The sequence below is a fragment of the Oncorhynchus clarkii genome, chromosome 5, assembly GCF_045791955.1.
Source record: "Oncorhynchus clarkii lewisi isolate Uvic-CL-2024 chromosome 5, UVic_Ocla_1.0, whole genome shotgun sequence".
NCBI classification, from domain to species: domain Eukaryota; kingdom Metazoa; phylum Chordata; class Actinopteri; order Salmoniformes; family Salmonidae; genus Oncorhynchus; species Oncorhynchus clarkii.
In genome coordinates this window covers 23,915,053-23,929,866 of record NC_092151.1, presented here as the reverse complement: position 1 = coordinate 23,929,866, position 14,814 = coordinate 23,915,053, and the positions used below count along the sequence as shown (strand labels likewise).

The 14,814-nt window shown below is 41.1% G+C and overlaps 1 protein-coding gene across 5 annotated transcripts; it reads left to right on the top strand.

Annotated features, from left to right (window-relative positions):
• Nucleotides 1-77: 77 nt before the first annotated feature.
• LOC139408558 (trafficking protein particle complex subunit 13) lies at nucleotides 78-14,800 on the top strand. 5 transcript variants are annotated; one of them, XM_071152600.1, is made up of 13 exons: nucleotides 78-189; nucleotides 1,397-1,465; nucleotides 5,354-5,453; nucleotides 5,757-5,841; nucleotides 5,966-6,093; nucleotides 6,282-6,354; nucleotides 6,781-6,825; nucleotides 7,241-7,258; nucleotides 8,693-8,826; nucleotides 9,194-9,392; nucleotides 9,966-10,066; nucleotides 14,227-14,374; nucleotides 14,512-14,800. In XM_071152600.1, the coding sequence occupies exons 1-13, from the start codon at nucleotides 144-146 to the stop codon at nucleotides 14,617-14,619; spliced, it is 1,254 nt and encodes a 417-aa protein (XP_071008701.1). In that variant the 5' UTR covers nucleotides 78-143; the 3' UTR covers nucleotides 14,620-14,800. The 5 variants fall into 5 exon arrangements, with proteins under 5 accessions (XP_071008701.1, XP_071008702.1, XP_071008703.1 ...); XM_071152601.1 differs by lacking the exon at nucleotides 7,241-7,258 and having other exon boundaries at nucleotides 82-189; XM_071152602.1 differs by lacking the exon at nucleotides 1,397-1,465 and having other exon boundaries at nucleotides 87-189.
• The last annotated feature ends 14 nt before the right edge of the window (nucleotides 14,801-14,814 follow it).

Genomic DNA, 14,814 nt, shown 5'->3' with positions numbered 1-14,814 from the left:
TGGGGAAGAGGTGGAACTACAATTTGACGTGACACCTGTGTACTACAATACTACCACGAGGGATCTCCCAAAATTGTCCCTCTGCGTTTCCTATAGTCAGCTGATATTGCCAGGTGAAAGTTCAACCGAACTGTTAAGACAAAATGGAAGTAAATCAGGCAAAACAAGAGCATCTACTTGCTTTAAAAGGTATTTTACTGAGTTAAATAAATGGCTTAAGCAATATACTCACTAGGGTTGCGTTAAACATTTAGCTAATGTGGATATCTGAAAAGAGGTTGTTTACATCTGACACTGACAGCTGATAATTGCTACTGGCTTACAAGCTAGCTGCTAAGCTAACGTCAAATAAGCTTGCTAACTGAACGATGATGAACGAGCTAGCTCGCTGACTACCTAGTATCGAGTGGTGTTGACCATGTCTTTTTTCTGTTCATTTTCAATAGCTAACATTCTTAGCTAACTAGGTCAAATCATTTGCCATGTCATTCATTAAACATTTGGGTACTATATCCATAACTATCTACTATACCCTTATACTATAACCTATGTATTCTTTATTTAGTTAATGGTGGACTGTTGTCCTAACTGTATAGCTACATATTTAGCCAGCCTCTGCCATCTTGCTAACGTTAGCTAGGTAGCTCAAATTACCGAATTGTTGTTGATCTGAATGACTAATCACTCAAAAAGTTAGTTTCTTTTAGACCTCAACGTAGCTACAGTGTGCTGAATACACAAGTCTCAGACATCTTGATAGACCCATTCAAATAGCTAGCTACCTGGTATGTGTTACGGTATTATGACTGGTTACTTTAATATTATCACAGATGGAAGAGGAAGTTATCTTTTGGTGTTGTAATAAGCAGCAGCATACTAGGGGATTGGGTGTAGCTAGAACTTTTCCCAAATTATTAATCAGAGAACACCTGACAAAGAAAGACAAGGAGGAAATCTAACATTATTTGGATAGTAACCTTCAGATGGTTTATAGATCCTCAACTAATCTATCAAATAACTTAAACTAACCACTGATTTGAATCATCTAATCGGGAAAACACTAACCCTAGACCCCTTATTTGAACCTAAACCTAATCTTAGTTATAGCCTAACATGCAGTCTATTTACATGCAACATCTTGCATGCAAGTGAGTTACAGTTGTTAGTTTGTTGATAGTTTGACCATCCGAAGGCCATCTAGGCCTATAGGGGACTATCCAAATAAAGTATGGTCTGGAAACAACGCTAAATAAGGCTGTTCTTATTTGGCAGGCATTAGGATATCTAGGCTGTTTGAGAGAGGTCTAGATTACCCATGGAATTTCCATCTAAAATTGCAAGCAAGTAAACTAGCCTAAGCCTAACGGACCAATATTTGCTTCCTTGGCTTTCACAGTGATGCGGTTAACAAAACCCACTCTCTTCACTAACATGCCAGTAACATGTGAAGATAGAGACCTCCCAGGTAAGCCTTGATTTATTTTACCCCCAACATGTAGTAGAGTTGTAGAATCTTTATTAGGCCTATCCAATTTGCTTTGCTGCAGTGATTGCCTATGCCTATAGATATAAATATAGAACATAGAACTAATAGGCTAGTTCCTATGATTCTGTGTGGCTCCTGTGTTGCTTAGTTGGTAGAGCATGGCATTTGCAATGCCAAGGATCGTGGACTCGATTCCCTCTGGGGCCACCCATATATTTTTTTAATACATACATGACTGGAAGTCGCTTTGAATAAAAGTGTCTGCTAAATGGCATATATTATATTTCAAGTCCACAGTAGGCTTACGGTAAAAGCATTGATAGAACTGATTACTTCCATGTAGTGCTGTAAATCCCTGGTCCATAACAACACATTCACATGTCATATTTCTCTTTGAAATCAGTATTTCTCAGAGAGAAAAACAGATGCACGATTGTACATTTCACTACCCATGGGAACATTATTTATTACAACACTGCATGCAATCCTATATTTATTGGACCGATATGTATGAGAATATGTAAATCAGCTAAGCTTTCCTTTACTGGGGTTAAGCCTCCAATTAACGTTCTAGACATGATGACAGTGAAATGAATTGAGCCAATACATTAATTAACCTGGGGAAATTATGTGACGTCGGCGATCAGTAATAAAGCCAGGCAGCCACACCTGTCTGCCTACTCCACTGAATCACTAAGGGATCCAGGAATGGCTATGTCTAACCAGCCCCCAAATTTAGTCGTGCAGTCCTAAAGAGAATTTACAGTGTTTATTTTTCCTTCTGCCGGAGACCTACCTACTGTAACCCAGCTCCACTGAACCCATAAATCACAGTGACACTTCTGGGTGGGGATGCTATTTATACAGGGGGGAGAATAAAGGCATATCTGGCCATAAATCGAAATGAACGACTAGAACACGATATAGGAGAAATAAAAATAATTTGTGAACGTTTTTATGCCACCCAGCTCTCATATCTCCCACGCTGCTCCTCTAAAGCTTGCCTTTCACTCAAATATTTAGAACGTTGTGTCGTAGCAGAATCAGAATTCGTTTGGTAACATTTCTAAATATATATTTTATTGCATGCTTATGTGAGATATTTGTTGTTGACATTGATCATCAATATTAAAGCTACAAAACTTACAGGGCCCATATGAGGAGACTGACTGACTATTAGACCTGGTAGTTACAGTTTCCATAGAGCCATAAAATAAATAATATCTGGAAAAAATGTATACGTATTCAACCCTTTTGTTATGTGAAGCCTAAATAAGTCACAATAAGTTGCATTGACACGGGGCCTCCCGGGTGGCGCAGTGGTTAAGGGCACTGTGCCACCAGAGACTCTGGGTTCGCGCCCAGGCTCTGTCGTAACCGGCCGCGACCGGGAGGTCCGTGGGGCGACGCACAATTGGTCTAGCGTCGTCCGGGTTAGGGAGGGTTTGCCCGGTAGGGATATCCTTGTCTCATCGCGCACCAGACTTGATAATTGATGTTTCGCAACCAACTTGATACGGTGCATTCAGAGTATTCAGGCCCCTTGATTTTTATCCACATTTTGTTACGTTACAGCCTTATTCTACAATGGATTAAAAAAAATAAAAACATTCTCATGCCCCGTGTCAATGCAACTTATTGTGACTTATTTAGGCTTCACATAACAAAAGGGTTGAATACGTATTGCCTCAAGACATTTATTATTTTAATCTTTAATGAATTTGTAAACATTTCTAAAAACATAATTCCACTTTGACATTATGGGGTACTGTGTGTAGATCAGTGACACAAAATCTCAATTTAATAAATGTTCAATTAAGGCTGTAACACACATTTTGGAGAATACTTTCTGAAGGCACTGCATCTAGCCAAGTGTTGTTGAGGCACATAAAGAACTTAACACAATGCCAGAAATGTTTGACTATATCTATACATTTTTTCCAGATATTATTTATTTTATTGTGTGTAGATTGATGAGAATGTTTTTAATTTTTTTTATCCATTGTAGAATAAGGCTGTAACGTAACAAAATGTGGGGAAAAATCAAGGGGCCTGAATACTCTGAATGCACCGTATCAAGTTGGTTGTTGATCATTGCTAAACATCCATTTTACCCCATAATGACAATGCGAAAACAGGTTTGTAGACATTTCTGTAAATGTATTAAAAATAAAAAACAGAAATACCTTATTTAACATAAGTATTCAGACCCTTTGTTATGAGACTCGAAATTGAGCTCAGGTGCATCTGGTTTCCATTGATCATCCTTAAGATGTTTCTACAACTTAAATTCAATTGATTGGGCATGATTTGGAAAGGTACACACCTGTCTATATAAGGTTCCAGAGTGGACAGTGCATGTCAGAGCAAAAACCAAGCCATGAGGTCGAAGGAATTGTCCGTAGTGCTCAGAGACAGGATTGTGTCGAGGCATAGATCTGGGGAAGGGTACCAAAACATGTCTGCAGCATTGAAGGTCCCCAAGGACACAGTGGCCTCCGTCATTCTTCAATGGAAGAAGTTTGGAACCACCAAGACTCTTCCTAGACCTGGCCGCCCGGCGAAACTGAGCAATTGGGGGAAGGGCCTTGGTCAGGGAGGTGACCAAGAACCTGATGGTCACTCTGTCAGAGCTCCAGAGTTCCTCTGTGGAGATGGGAGAACCTCCCAGAAGGACAACCATCTCTGCAGCACTCCACCAATCAGGCCTTTATGGTAGAGTGGCCAGACGAAAGCCACTCCTCAATAGAAGGCACATGACAGCCCGCTTGAAGGTTGTAAAAGGAACCTGAAGTACTCTCAGACCATGAGAAACAAGAATCTCTGGTGTGATGAAACCAAGATTGAACTATTTGGCCTGAATGCCATGCGTCACGTCTGGAGGAAACCTGGCACCATCCCTACGTTGATGCATGGTGTTGACAGCATCATGGGTTGTTTTTCTCCGGCAGCGACTGGTAGACTAGTCAGGATCGAGGGAAATATGAACGGAGCAAAGTACAGAGAGATCCTTGATGAAAACCTGCTCCAGAGCGCTCAGACTTGGAAAAGGTTCACCTTCCAACAGGACAACGACCCTAAGCACACAGCCAAGACAACACAGGAGTGGCTTCGGGACAATTCTCTGAATATCCTTGAGTGAGCCTGGACTTGAACCAGATCGAACATCTCTGGAGAGACCTGAAAATAGCTGTGGAGCAACACTCCCCATCCAACCTGACAGAGCTTGAGAGGATCTGCAGAGAAGAATGGGAGAAACTCCCTAAATACAGGTGTGCCGAGCTTGTAATGTCATACCCAAGAAGACTCGATCGCTGCCAAAGGTGCTTAAACAAAGTCTTGAGTAAAGTGTCTGAATACTTATTTAAATTTAATATTCAGCTTTTTCCCCAAAACAATCTAAAAAACTGTTTTTTCATTGTCATTATGAGGTATTCTGTGTAGATTGATGAGGGGGGGGGGGACAATTTATCAATTTTAGAATAAGGCTGTAGCATAACAACATTTGGAAAAGGTGAAGGGGTCTGAATACTATCCAAATGCGCTGTATATTGTATTGGACTTACCCAGAAAGACTCACAGCTGTAATCGCTGCCAAAGTTGATTTTACCGTGTTGACTCAGGGGGTTGAATGCTTATCTAGTCAAGATATATTAGTTGTTGTTTTTTTCACATTGACAACGTATTTATGTATATTGCTGAGCAAAAATTACAATTATGTACATTTTAATCCCACTTTGTACCACAACAAAATGTGGAACAAGTCAATTGGTGTGAATACTTTCTGAAGGCATTGTATGAGAGTAATTTGTATGTGTGTGTGCATACCTGCGTGCACGTGTGTGTACATGTGCGTGCATTCTACAGGGGATTTGTTTGGTCGGCTAATGAAAGAGGACCCATCCACTATTAAAGGAGCAGAGGCGTTAATGCTGGGAGAGATGCTCACACTACCTCAGAACTTTGGGTAAATAACACTACAGCAACAACCGTTTCAACTCTTTGACATATAGAGCAGGATGAAACATGTAGAGGCACACACACCTAGCATTTAACAATCAGACTGGCAGTTTATATCTTTCATTCCCCCTGGCCGATCATTTCTGTTTCAGTATAGAATCATCACATTTCTTGCAAGACAACCTTTCACAGGAATACTTAGTCTTGATTTTGACCACCGAAAAGCATTGTCTCGTTTCAGTTCTTCAGTGAGCATGTGAGTTCATTATCTTTGTGTGTGACACTTGTGTAACAATTGTCCTCTGCACAGAAATATTTTCCTTGGCGAGACCTTCTCAAGTTACATTAGTGTGCACAATGACAGCACCCAGGAGGTCAAGGACATACTAGTAAAGGTACAGTACAGATATACATTAATCCAATGGAAACATGTTTAACCAATCTCTTTCTCATTGATGAATCCACTTGTCCTATTCACACAATTTTAAGTGAAATCCCCATTTTTGTCATGTCTTACAGGCAGACCTTCAGACCAGCTCTCAGAGGCTAAACCTATCAGCGTCCAACAACACAGTCACTGAGCTGAAGCCTGAGTCCTGCATCGATGATGTCATTCACCATGAAGTCAAAGAGATTGGAACTCACATGTATGCTTTCCTTTCTGACGTGGGCTAAATCGGAAATAACATACTTTTGACCATTGCTCTATGTAATACTGGGGAAGGGGTGTCACTCGAGACAACAATTGGGAAGATTTACAGCAACACATCTGCAAAGATGGTTAGGAGTTCATTTGAATGCTAATATTCAAGGAATTTTGGTTTCTCTATTCTAGCTTGGTTTGTGCAGTCAGTTATACCACACAGGCGGGAGAGAAGCTATACTTCAGGAAGTTCTTTAAATTTCAGGTGAGTTTCAAAGCGTCCTTTATATGACCTCCCCATGCTCCCTCAGAGTTATATTAGAAACCAGACCTCAACCCTGAGTAATGTCACAGGTCCATGACAGAGAAAAGGCAATTAGCAGTAGCACACAAGCTTTGGCTTTTGATTACCAAACTATCTCACTACCTACTTACTGTCCTCAGTCTCAGAAAGGATCTGCTCTAAGTCACACAAAGAAACTAAATCCAACTTCTCTTACAGTAACAATAAGTTTTGTATAAGCTATACTGACCGTTTTTAAATCAAATTTCTTGGCTCATGGATTTGAGCTTTTTCAGAGATAAATGGTGTTATTTTCTAATGTTGTGAAGGGAGATTTATTGTCGCTGTTGAATGGAGGAATCTTTTGAGAAATCGGCGTCATTTAGCTTGCAATCTATTCTCAATCAGGTTCTGAAGCCGCTCGACGTCAAAACCAAGTTCTACAATGCAGAGGTATGTTTTTTTCCTCTTTCTCTCAGCTACACTTACCTCACTCTTTTATTACCTGTACCAAAACAATGACAAATACAGTCATCCTACCGACTTATTCAACTTTCCACCTTTGTCAACATGCTAGCTATCTTCACTCATACATAGTCAGATCTTTTTCCATACATTTCCACTATCAATTCAGCCTCTGGTTTTTAGATGACATCACAAACATAGAGTTTGCTGTATATCATGTTTCATTCCATGGTCAGGCATTTTCCATTGGTGACACATAGTCAAATTAGCTTTTTATTCTCTCTAATTTGCATATTAGTAGCATTTAATTTGTTAGCGTATGAAACAAGATGTATTGTCACTTTCATTTGGCATGTAACCTTCATTTGTTTATGGTCTCTTGTGTTTTTATTTTCTCCATTAGAGTGACCTCAGTTCCGTGGTAATCGTTTTTCTGTTTTCATTGCTCTTAACTCTCGCTTTCTTAATCCTTTTTGTTGCAGCAACGTCTGTCTGTCTTTCTCTGGAGCCAATGAGCGTGAGCAATGGCAAAATAAGGGAAAAGCATGCAGGGGAAAAAATATGAAGAATAAAAACCCCTATAGTAAGACTTTACTTCTCACAAAGGAAACAGATGTGTGATGCTGCTTTAGTAAAGGGTGATCAAATGCTTTTCCCACTATTTTGCCGTTACTCTGTTTTTTTTCTCTTCGCTGCTTGAGCCCTCTCGCTAACTCATCTCTCACAGGACTTGTGCAATTGGGTAGTAGGTGGGTGTGATGCCAGAGAGATTCATGGGGAAATAGAATGGAAGCGCATTGATCAAACAATCCATCCTCATAGGGTGAAATCAACATCATGGGTCTAGGCTAGGGCGGGGTTCTCAATTGCACCCTATTGCCTATATATGTACTGCTTTTGACAAGGCTCAAAAGTAGTGAACTATATAATGAATAGGGTGCCATTTCAGACAGAGCCTAGGTCTGTATGTTTGTATTGGGGTTTCCATTTCTACAGGTCTTTTGAATGATTGGATTCAAGTGTAGATTTGAATGATGGTTTTCAATCAAAATCCAGTACCAATCTCTGATGGGAAGGGATGTTCATTTTAATGATGATTTTAGTGTTGGTGATTATTAATCTGATTTTATGAATGTATATGTTCACTCTTTATCTAAAATAAACTCTTTCAAGAGTCTGAATAAATCAGATCAAGTAAAACATTATTCAAATAAGGCTCTGGACAAAAGTTATTTGAGATGTTTCTGATCAGTTTTTTGTGTTGGGTTTGATGACAGGTCTGTTTCGGCATGGGAGATGTGGAGTGGTGCTCTGCTCTGTAACAATAACCCCAGTCTGTCCGTCCGTCTGGCAGAATGTTTCTGTCCGTGGTCCCTACTTAATCACTAGCCTTTGAATTTCAGGCATGAACTAATCTCTGAGCACTCCTCTGTTCAGTTGAGTACTAATCCACTCCTCAAAGGTAAACTGAGCAGACTTTGCTACTCCATTTTGGCCCTGCTAGTTGATTTTGATAGGACTGACGAAGGTATGAAAACCATGTCTTACCGGGGTGCTAATGATGTCTGAATATTTCGGACATGTTCATACATGCCAAAATCTAGTGTAAGTTATACAGGTACTTCATGGTGATTTCTAGAATCTAACTGTATAAATCACATGCTTTCAGATAAATCTGACACACACTAGGCCTAAATGAAATCTACAGTTTCCCCTTGAGGGGTCCAATACGTTGTAAAATACATTGAAAGGAATTGAAGTCAAAGTGCTGCCCAGTTAAATCCCTTTGAGGAGGTGTTCCTCTAGTTAGCGCTAGCGGCTAATGTTAGCGCTGACCCCTTACCCCCACCCCCAGACAGACGAGGTGTTTCTCGAGGCCCAGATCCAGAACATCACCACGTCGCCCATGTTCATGGAGAAAGTGTCCCTGGAGCCCTCCATGATGTACAATGTCACCGAGCTCAACACCGTGGAGACTGGTGACGAAGGGTAAGGGACACACACACACACATTTTAGTGTTATGTTTGGATTGTACAGTAAAAAGGCCGTAATATAAGAAAGATACATGTGAAGAGGAGAAAGCGAATTCGAGAAGAGTTTATCTGTATAGATTATGCTAGCATGATATATTGTGTTTTTCTAGTGTACATTTTTTGTGTTATTTTACTGCTTTTTTTGTTGAGACATTTTGACTGTGAAAGCTGTATGACTATTGTGATTGAAGTCTATGCTGCGTACAAGATACAGCATTCACTCGGCCAGGTCTTCTCACTGTAGGTCAAGGCGCCCCTACTATGTCAAAGGTAATAGGTTTTCAGTGTCAGCTCAGACTTCTCCACCCTGACTGTGTTCCAGAACTTCTACATTTGGGAAGATGTCTTACCTGCAGCCCATGGACACGCGCCAGTACCTCTACTGCCTGAAGCCCAAATCGGAGTTTGCAGAGAAGGCGGGCGTCATCAAGGGCGTGACGGTCATCGGTAAACTGGACATCGTGTGGAAGACCAACTTAGGAGAGAAAGGAAGGCTGCAGACAAGCCAGCTACAGAGAATGGTACCAGAGCATTCTCAGTTACATGATATGGTTCTTAGTTAAAGTACATGGTTGTTGCATAACAGGACATTCTCAGTCTCAATGCTGTGGTTGTCTTTGTTGAGTGGTGTTGATGGTCTTGTCAGTCATACCTGGGCTGTGGACAATGACATAGCTCAAAATAAAGATTATATTCTCAATTGGATAATATAGTCATTCTACAGTTTCCAAATTTGTCAAAATTATGCAAAATGTGATGTCATGAAGCCTGTTGCCCAGGGTTTACCAACCAGACAACCACCCAAAAATACAAAACAGTGCAATCATGGTCCTAGACGATGCGCTTCTTGTGAGCCTAAAATAAAGAAAACCGGTCCAAAATGTATCTGCTATTGCCTGGATCGGACAGTGTAATAATTGCATTTGTGTTGACCCAGTATGAATTGGTTTTCCTCGTCTCCTTATTAAAAAATGTAAAAGCTCCATCATACCGGTAATCTGGATGCTTCCAACAATATAATGGATCTTATTTATCAATGTTTTGGTCTCAGTCGACCTTCAACAGGGTATTGCTTTTCCACTTGTCTCTGACAGGCTCCAGGTTATGGAGACGTCAGACTATCACTGGAGATGATCCCAGACACCGTCAACCTAGAGGAACCCTTCGACATCACCTGTAAAATCACCAACTGCAGGTATAATCATATGGCTGGATGGACCTACAGTACCTGTCAAACGTTTGGACACACCTACTCATTCAAGGGTTTTTCTTTATTTTTACTATTTTCTACATTGAGAACAAAAGTAAAGACAAAACTGAAATAACACACATGGAATCATGTAGTAACCAAAAATGTGTTAAACAAATCAAAAGATATGTTATGTTTGAGATTGTTCAAAGTAGCTACCCTTTGCCTTGATGACGGCTTTGCACACTCTTGCCTTTCTCTCGACCAACTTCATGAGGTAGTCACCTGGAATTCATTTCACTTAACAGGTGTGCCTTGTTAAAAGTTAATTTGTGGAATTTCTTTCCTTCTTAATGTGTTTTAGCCAATCAGTTGTGTTTTGACAAGGTAGGGGTGGTATACAGAAGATAGCCCTATTTGGTAAAAGACCATGTCCATATGTCAAGAACAGCTCAAATAAGCAAAGAGAAACGACAGTCCATCGTTACTTTAGGACATGAAGGTCAATCAATCTGGAAAATGTCAAGGACTTTAAAAGTTATTTCAAGTGCAGTTGCAAAAACCATCAAGCGCTATGATGAAACTGGCTCTCATGAGGACCTCCACAGGAAAGGAAGACCCAGAGTTACCTCTGCTGCAGAGGATAAGTTCATTAGAGTTACCAGCCTCAGAAATTGCTGCCCAAATAAATGCTTCAGAGTTCAAGTAACAGGCACATCTCAACATCAACTGTTCAGAGGACACTGCGTGAATCAGGCCTTCATGGTCGAATTACTGCAAAGAAACCACTACTAAAGGACCAGTAAGAAGAAGAGACTTGCTTGGGCAAAGAAACACGAGCAATGGACATTAGAGCGGTGGAAATCTGTCCTTTGGTCTGATGAGTCCAAATTTGAACTTTTTGGTTCTAATTACCGTGTCTTTGTGAGACGCAGAGTAGGCAAACAATCGGAATGGGGATTCATCAGAGAAAATGACTTTAACCCAGTCCTCAGCAGTCCAATCCCTGTACCTTTTGCAGAATATCAGTCTGTCCCTGATGTTTTAGGTGATCTCTGCATGTGTGGTTCCCACCGTGAAGCATGGAGGAGGAGGTGTGATGTGTGGGGGTGCTTTGCCGGTGACACTGTCAGTGATTTGTTTACAATTCAAAGCACACTTAACCAGCACGGCTACCACAGTATTCTGCAGCGATACATTAAACATCTGGTGTGCGCTTAGTGGAACTGTCATTTGATTTTCAACAGGACAATGACCCAACACACCTCCAGGCTGTATAAGGGTTATTTGACCAAGAAGGAGAGTGATGGAGTGCTGCATCAAATGACCTGGTCTCCACAATCACCCGACCTCAACCCAATTGAGATGGTTTGGGATGAGTTGGTCCGCAGAGTGAAGGAATAGCAGCCAACAAGTGCCCAACATATGTGGGAACTCCTTCTAGACTGTTGGAAGAGTGCAAAGCTGTCATCAAGGCAAAGGGTGGCTACTTTGAACAATCTAAAATCTATTTTGATTTGTTTCACACTTTTTGGTTACTACATGATTCCATATATGTTATTTCGTAGTTGTGATGTCTTCACTATTATTCTACAATGTAGAAAATAGTAACAATAAAGAAATAACCTTGAAAGAGTAGGTGTGTCTAAACTTTTCATTGGTAGTGTATGTATAATTAAATTAATGTTTTATTTTACCAGGCACGTCAATTAATAACAAATTCTTATTTACATTGACAGTCTGGCAAGAGGCAAAAGGCCACGTGGGGAAGGGGTGGGGATTTTAAAAAAGTGTTAAGAGAAGATTGACAACATGGACAGAACAGACTTGGCAAAGTACATATACATCAGCAGACAGACAGTGGAAACAAAGCACAACAAGACAAGAGACACAATCACGCTACACGAAGGGAGACCTATGGCAACAACACAATGTGGTACAAGCATTGATAAAAGCAGAGAACAGCACAACATGGTACAAGCATTAATAAGGGCAGATAACACAACATGGTACAAGCATTAATAAGGGCAGACAAAGGCATGAGGGACAAAGTAGGCAGAGACGAAGCACATCACGACAAGAAGGGATTTCACAAAACATGGCAGACCACAATACAAGCAGCATAGCACAAATAATAGCTGTGCAAACATACAGTCGTGGCCAAAAGTTTTGAGAATGACAAATATTAATTTCCACAAGGTTTGCTGCTTCAGTGTCTTTAGATATTTTTGTCAGCTGTTACTATGGAATACTGAAGTATAATTACAAGCATTTCATAAGTGTCAAAGGCTTTTATTGACATGAAGTTGATGCAAAGAGTCAATATTTGCAGTGTTGACCCTTCTTTTTCAAGACCTCTGCAATCCGCCCTGGCATGCTGTCAATTAACTTCTGGGCCACATCCTGACTGATGGCAGCCCATTCTTGCATAATCAATGCTTGGAGTTTGTCAGAGTTTGTGGGTTTTTGTCTGTCCACCCGCTTCTTGAGGATTGACCACAAGTTCTCAATGGGATTAAGGTCTGGGGAGTTTCCTGGCCATGGACCCAAAATATCGATGTTCTGTTCCCCGAGGAACTTAGTTATCACTTTGCCTTATTGAAAAGTTCGTCACCAAACTGTTCCTGGATGGTTGTAGAAGTTGCTCTCGGAGGATGTGTTGGTACCATTCTTTATTCATGGCTGTGTTCTTAGGCAAAATTGTGAATGAGCCCACTCCCTTGGCTGAGAAGCAACCAACACACATGAATGGTCTCAGGATGCTTTACTGTTGGCATGACACTGGACTGATGGTAGCGCTCACCTTGTCTTCTCCTGACAAGCTTTTTTCCGGATGCCGCAAACAATCGGAATGGGGATTCATCGGAGAAAATGACTTTAACCCAGTCCTCAGCAGTCCAATCTGCAATGTACCTTTTGCAGAATATCAGTCTGTCCCTGATGTTTTTCCTGGAGAGAAGTGGCTTCTTTGCTGCCCTTCTTGACACCAGGTCATCCTCCAAAAGGTCATCAAGTCATCCTCCTTCGCCTCACTTTGTGTGCAGATGAACTCCACCTGCCTGCTGCCATTCCTGAGCAAGCTCTGTACTGGTGGTGCCCCAATCTCGCAGCTGAATCAACTTTAGGAGACCGTTCTGGCGCTTGCTGGACTTTTTGGGTGCCCTGAAGCCTTTTTCACAACATTTGAACCACTCTCCTTGAAGTTCGTGATGATCCGATAAATGGTTGATTTAGGTGCAATCTTACTGGCAGCAATATCCTTGCCTGTAAAGCCCTTTTTGTGCAAAGCAATGATGACGGCACGTGTTTCCTTGCAGGTAACCATGGTTGACAGAGGAAGAACACTGATTCCAAGCACCACCCTCCTTTTGAAGCTCCAGTCTGTTATTCGAACTCAATCAGCATGACAGAGTGATCTCCAGCCTTGTCTTCTTCAACACTCACACCTGTGTTAACGAGAGAATCACTGACATGATGTCAGCTGGTCCTTTTGTGGCAGGGCTGAAATGCAGTGGAAATGTTTTTGGGGGATTCAGTTCATTTGCATGACATAGAGGGACTTTGCAATTAATTGCAATTCATCTGATCACTCTTCATAACATTCTGGAGTATATGCAAATTGCCATCATACAAACTGAGGCAGCAGACTTTGTGAATTAATATTTGTGTCATTCTCAAAACCTTTGGCCTCGACAGTACAGTAAACAGACACCACAATCAGCAGCCTACATTATTTGTTTGTGTAACAACTACAGCTGTCAGTGAAAATGTCCATGACTGAGTCCTTCAAAGCTGAGACAGAGACATAACTTTCCAGCTTAAATGTTTTTTATAAATTGTTCCAGTCGCTAGCTGCAGCTAACTGAAAAGAGGAGTGACCCAAGGATGTGTTTGCTTTGGGGACTGTGAATAGCAGATCAGAGGCTGTAATTAGAAGATGAGGGTTGCAATGGGTTTCTCGGCACACCATCTTAAGTCGTGCAGTAGAGTTTAGTCGGCTAGGGGGAGTGAGGCCTAAGAGGGTTTTGTAGATGAGCATCAACCAGTGGATTTTGTGTCTTGTGTAAAGAGATGGCCAGTTTACAGAGGAATACAAAGTACCGTGATGTGTTCTTTAAGGAGCATTGGTGGCAAATCTGATGGCTGAGTTGTGTGTGTTGTTGCAGTGAGAGGACCATGGACCTGGTGCTGGAGATGTGTAACACCCGCTCCATCCACTGGTGTGGTGTATCAGGGAGACAGCTGGGCAAAGTCAGCCCCAGTGCCTCGCTCTCTCTGCCCCTCAAACTCCTCTCCTCTGTCCAGGGCCTGCAAGTAGGTGCCCACTTAGAATACATTGTAACACTAAGCATAGCTAAGGCTTATTACAGAATGTTATGCTATTACTGTTAACATTTGCAGTCTACAATCGGTTGATGATTGTAGCTAATCACTATTTGCTTGTGTTTCAGAGTATATCTGGCCTGAGACTGACCGACACATTTCTGAAGAGGACTTATGAATACGATGACATTGCACAGGTGTGTGTGGTCTGTCCATACATGAGCCGTGAGAGCTAAGACTCTTCTAGAACTGAGCACTATACATCTCAATGGACCAACTACCAAATTTGCACCTATATCATCAGTACACACCCCAAGCTGATCATGTTTTAACAGATGTTTTTAATGTTTTCTTTGCAAAAAAATTATGATTTTAAATTAATGTGCATGTAAATGTGAATAAAAAATGTTAACTTAATCCCTAGTTTGTTG